At 39.2% G+C, this 6,000-nt stretch overlaps 1 protein-coding gene across 1 annotated transcript in view; it reads left to right on the forward strand.

Annotated features, from left to right (window-relative positions):
* Positions 1-2,040, forward strand: part of UPF2 (UPF2 regulator of nonsense mediated mRNA decay) — a 48,705-nt gene extending 46,665 nt beyond the window's left edge. The window contains 1 exon segment of the mRNA XM_010718894.2: positions 1,916-2,040. Coding sequence (XP_010717196.1) covers positions 1,916-2,040 — 125 coding nt within the window.
* The last annotated feature ends 3,960 nt before the right edge of the window (positions 2,041-6,000 follow it).

Here is a 6,000-nt window from a genome sequence, read left to right on the forward strand (position 1 = left end):
TTTTAAATATATATGTGTGTATTAAAATCTGGTGCAGTTGATTGGTCTTTTTGAAGAGTCTCTTTGCCTGTAACAAGTTGGTGCATTTATGCAGACATGAAAGAGAGTTGGTTTTAAACTTCTGTTTCAGGCTTTGAAGTTATCAAGGGAGTTAGAACTCCTAATAGGGTTCCTCAAGGTTGTCCTTACATATGCACCTAACCTATGTAAATGAAAAAAGCCATAACGAATGAAAATTCACCTGTGTGAAGTACCTCACTATTAAATACTATTAAATAAATTATATTTACTAGTACTTATTATTATTACAGGCATATTAATGCAGCCATGTGTTTGGTGCTGGGTGACTGTACACAAAGGTCCGAATTGGATGCTTCTTCCTTAGAAGATGGGCAGCACACCCTCAGCCTAGCTAATCCATTGTGTTCCCTTGCCATTTCTTCTTTCCTTTAGCTTCTCAGTTTGTCTGTTTCTCAATTACTGACTTTTCACAAATTCCACTGATTCTTTTTCACAAAGAAGTCAGACATGTATGTGGTTTATTGCTTCTAGCACCTGCCTGACAGCGTACTATAATCTCTTCTTATTGCCTTGTTACAGAGATCTATCCTTGTATGCTGAATTGTTTTGAAGGATGTTACTTTCTGATGTTTACAGATATGGGCTGTTCAATGTCCTGAATGGCTTTCTTTGCATTTTTTTCAGGCTTTGATGTGGTTTACTAACCACGTTGACACCAATATTGTGTATTAAATCTTTCATAGGTTCATAGTTTCTCCAAGACTGGATGGATAGCTCAGTGAAAGCTTTGTGTACGTTTTGTAAATGACCATACAATCCCATGGGTCTCCAGTTCTGACTTGTGCAAGTCTTTGGGAGAGTGCTGGAAGTTTGTTTCTTACAGACGATGAGCATGTGTCTCCAATTCCAGATTGGAGATTAGCAGAGATTAGAGAACCAGACAGAACAGACTTTCAAACATAATCTGTTTAACAGCTTATTCTACTTTTTCCCTTTTTTTTTTTATTCCATCTGTTTGCTGAACAAGGAAAAGTCTTGCACAGGTAGACTGTCAGAAATATTTCTGTTGGATGCACTCACACGTAGGCAGAGTTTACGTGAAGGTTCCTGCTGTGTATTTGTAATTACTTTGGATACTTAATAACCATTAACTTAGTCTCCTAAAGAGCAATTTTTATCTTAACAACAATGAAATGAAGTCTTGCCAAGTGCCAACACATCATACTTTCACCTCTCTTGAATGCCCAAAAGTTGGGTGTCCAGGGCTGAAGTAGGTGCTGCTGCCTCTTCTGCATCCACCTGCTTCTTCCCACTGATCATATAGTGAAAAATCCCAGCCAGAAGACAGTTGGTGTAATGTAGGTCAGCTGAGTCACCCTCCTCAGGTGTCTGTCTTCTCTGTAAAACGATCCCATTAGGACTACTTTAGACAAAGACCTGACTTCTAGATGCTAATTTAGGACAAGTTTCTCACTGAGTTTTAAATTGAGAACAATGTTGTCCAACTGTTACTATTTCAGAACAGTTTTATGGTATGGCTCCTCACAGTGCTGTGAACCTTTAACCCTACTTACTGATACAATCAATGGCTGATGTTTTTGGAAAGAAACTGTCATAGCTCTGTTATGAAGCACCTGCAATGAAAGCCACTGCTGGCAGTTTCTTCTACAGGAACATCTGGAAATGGAGGTTCACACTATGGGGTACTGTGGGTTTGTCTGCAATTTTTTAAACTGAAAACAAAAAGCTGTAGAATAGCATGAAAAATGTTGACCCAGTCATAGCAAAGTGTAAATAAGTTTTTTTTTTTTTTTACTAAATGTGCTCGTGTAAATTCCTCTTCAATAAGATGTATAGAAAATGTGTTTAACTTTCTTTCTGTATGAAATCACAGAAATGTTGCAGTCTCTGGCACAGCGTCCAGCTCCAGCAAATACGAATCGTGAACGGCGGCCTCGTTACCAGCATCCAAAGGGAGCACCTAATGCAGATCTAATCTTTAAAACTGGTGGGAGGTAGGACAATCTTCTTCTTAAATGTTTTAATTCTGGTTCTGGGCAAGTAATTACCTCCATAATCAAGACAGGTAATGATCTACATAATTCAAGTAGATCTGTTGGTTGCTTCCTTTCTGTTCAAATCCTGAGTAAGATTTTGTGCTTCTAACGCAGCATCTGTGAATACATCTTTGACAGAGGCTGGGAAGGCAGAGGGTTGTTTTTTAGAGTCGAGCCTCTTTGTTACTGGGAAAAAGATGCAAGTCTGCTTCCCTAGTGAGAGGAGGAAGATGATGCACAATGGTTTCTAGAGAATCTCATTGTGGCTTCTTTTTCACACAGAGAAAGCACTGGAACAGGTTGCCCAAGGAGGTTGTGGATGCCCCATCCCTGCAGGCATTCGAGGCCAGGCTGGATGTGGCTCTGGGCAGCCTGGTCTGGTTGCTGGTGACCCTGACATAGCAGGGGGTTGGAACTAGATGATCATTGTGGTCCTTTTCAACCCAGGCCATTCTATGATTCTGTACTTAATTTGGTGACCTTTAGATCTCTGTCCAGTATTTAAAAGCCTGAAGGGAAAGAAGATACAGCCAAGGCAGGGAAGGGGTGAGAAAACCTTTCACTCGTGGTGTACAAGAGCATAACAAAAAGAGGATTAACATGAGAACTATTCCTTAATGGTCATTCTTCAACCACTGCTTAATAGTCACTGTACAGCTTTAGTATAATCTCAGTCTCTTTTCTTACTCAAAGTAAACTTCATAGAATAAGCTATGAAATTAACTCTGCAGCACAAATCTGAAAAGACAGGTTCAGATGAAATGCAATATTTTCATGTATCTCTTTTTGAATATGAATTTTGGAGCTGGATAGATGGAGCAACAAGTGAAAGGGGAAAACTTCACCTATCAAGTCTTTGTAAGCCAGAAATAAGATAATGTGTTATGTATAATGTAATGTGTTATGTTACAGCAATATTATCAACTTCTCTGGTACATTTCTGTAAGCATTTTATGGCATTCTGATCTCTTATTCCACTGGGTCCCCTACTGCTTTTATAGAAAAACCTCTTTTTTGAAAAAGGACTGCATTTTAAAATAACTAAATGTAACTCAATAAAATGAGTAATGCTGCCCATTCAGCTTTTTTATTTCACTGTGGCCTAATACTGTCATAAAAATGAAAACTATTGATTTACACTGAAGTGCCATAATACCTGCAAGTGTTTCACAGCTATCTGCAGTCTTCTCTTGTAGATTTTTGTCATCTTTCTCAAATACTTTGCAGTCTGTGCAAGGAGTACTCTGAAGTTACTCCTTAAATATAGCAGCATGCCCAGCAGATGTGATACTTGAACAGTTTATGTAGTTCTTTTCAAAACTTTTTTCTCCAAATGTTTAGGGAAAAACGTAATATAGGATTTTACCATAAACTAGGTCAGACATTGTCCTGAGAACAGTTTGATCAGTGCTTGCTTGCTCAGATATTTGTGCCACGTGCTTGCAATTCCGATGAAATTTTGTGTTATGTAATTTGCTCTTTGTTCCCTTTAATCTATAAGCTCCTTAAAGCAGAGACCAGGAAGTTAGTTTTAGTGGGCAGGCTTTATTTGCAGCACAGTGCAACATTCAGACTTGCAGTCGTGCATCGGTTGAGCCATCTCAGCCTGTAGGAAGAAAACTTCTGAATTCACAGCAAAGGATATTTAGGCAGAGCTTTGTTTATCGAAGACTGGGTCTGCCCGTGGCTTACCACCATGGTACAGGTTATACATCACCTACATTTCTAAGAGCTTCTGACTTATGGGATATTTTCAGGATTGTCTTCTGACTTTGAAGGATGGGTTGCAGTGTTTCTGCACAGGCTGCCCTCACTTTCTGGTCAACAGATTACCCCACCAACGTTCATGTGAACACTGGTCTTTTCCTATTTATTGAGAGCAAAATTTTCATGTTGAGCAATTAATGTTAGTATCTGTTTGAAAGAAAGTAGTATCTGTTCACTACAGATTCACTTACCTGGTAAGTGAGCTGGTTTGGGTTGTATTTTATGTGTACAAAGAATACGTCAGTTGTTTTCTTGCAGTATTAACTTAATTTACTGAAAATAATCATGTCTGTTCTTTGAGAGAGAAAATCTATAATGAAAAGTTGTTTGAGGATAAGGAAGATCTGAGCAAGTAAATCTCCTAGATTCCATTGTAAAGCACAGTCTCACAGGTTCTGAAAGTTAATGGCAAGATGAGGGTTTTGGTTAGCTAAGAGTGGAAGAAGAATTTGGTGTTTTAACTGCTAAACATATCCCTAAGAACCAACTTCTCAAACATCTTTCAGAAAGGTGGATCCAAATCTTTCTGTCATAGTAGTTGACTCAGAAATTAACAGAGGTACCAGAGCTCTCTTGTATGCTTTTGGCCCTGCACGATCTGGTAATCCTGAGTGCCCAGCAGGCTAAGTGACCTCCAGAGGGCCCTTTGAACCTCAAGTTTTTTGTGATTCTATTTTGGTCTAGCAGGGCCCTAAGATAAATAAATGATCGAGGTAGTTCTAAAAATGATGTCTGACTTATGACATCAATCCCCCCCCACACATACATCTGCAGCCCTTTCACCTGCAATAACACCACTGTAAGTGGGAGAGAGAGTGAATGGCAGTGGCTGTAATGCAGGCATCACATAAATAAGAAAAGTCTTCCTGTAATATTTACTCTATTTATTAATAACCTGTTTCTGTGGGGAAATACATACTGCAAGCCTTTCCACTTCTGTCACATTTCTTGTTATTTGGTGTGTGCTGAACGCTGCATCAAAAATCACAGCTTACTGCTGTTTGTTTGTAATTGCCTGCTTCTGCAGCCTCAAGTATTAGCACTTATTAATCCTGCAAGGAGAGGATTCGTTTTGGGACACAAACATGTAAGGCTGACTGACTTTAAAGGCAATTTACTGTGATTCCAATTAAAAGTGGAATTCCTCAGTTTGCTTCAACAGAACTCAGCAGGCAGCCATCTTCTCTCTTACCTCCTGTTCTGTATCACTGAAAGAGGACTCTAGTTATCCAGCTGTTACACTTCAGCAGTTCTAAGTTTACAACAGTATTTCTTCGTGTGGTATTATCAGGAAAACACTCTTACTGAAGTGAAGGGCTGTTCTTCAAAACTGTGGAAGTTGTTTCCTTATGTTTTAAGAGGACTGAGATCCATTAAACAACTTAGCTCATAAAAGTCATTTTATGACTTTCTTTTAAGCATAAGCTTCCAAGACAGAAAAACAGAATTACACTGAGAGGAGTCTTCAAAAAAGCAAAAACACTTGGTAGAGTTGAGCCTTGTCTTATAAAACCCAGTAATCTCAAGACTGGCTGCTGTTCTGAAAGTGTAGCCAAGGACAGAGGGAGGACCTGTCGTTGTCAAAAGGCCCTCTGGGGTGTGTGCATAAGCTGACAAACTAAATCATGCTTAATTGATAATTTCAGCTCTACAGCTTGCATCTGACTCTTATTTCCCTTTAATAAAGAAGAATGAAGCATGAAGGCAATAACAGGATGCTAGGATTTTATTAGCCAGATATTCTCATTATAGTATTTTGCTAATGCTGAAAAATCAAAGTACAGCTAATAAGGAAGAATGTGAATTTAACCTCATGATTTCCTGTTCCAGCTGCTGGATGAGAATACTTCTTACATCACCCCCCTCATAGCTGTTGTACTGATCAGTATTATGTTTTGAAGCTTTCCATTCACTTATTAATTGAATGTCAGAAGCCACAGGCAGGTGTAAATCAGATTGCTCTTATCCTGTTCACCTCAGCCTGGCTGGCTGTCCTTCCCTTGTGCAGGGCAAACCCTCAGGTGCAGGTGTAGCAGTGTCTCAGTAGTGGACGGATGTATTCCTTGGTTCATCACACAGCTTCTGAAATCTTCAGTTGTCATTTTCAGTGGTCTTTTCCATTCTTTTTGAAGATGTGGAAAGACCATTGCTTCAG

Source organism: Meleagris gallopavo, chromosome 1 (genome assembly GCF_000146605.3).
Source record: "Meleagris gallopavo isolate NT-WF06-2002-E0010 breed Aviagen turkey brand Nicholas breeding stock chromosome 1, Turkey_5.1, whole genome shotgun sequence".
Classification (NCBI taxonomy): domain Eukaryota; kingdom Metazoa; phylum Chordata; class Aves; order Galliformes; family Phasianidae; genus Meleagris; species Meleagris gallopavo.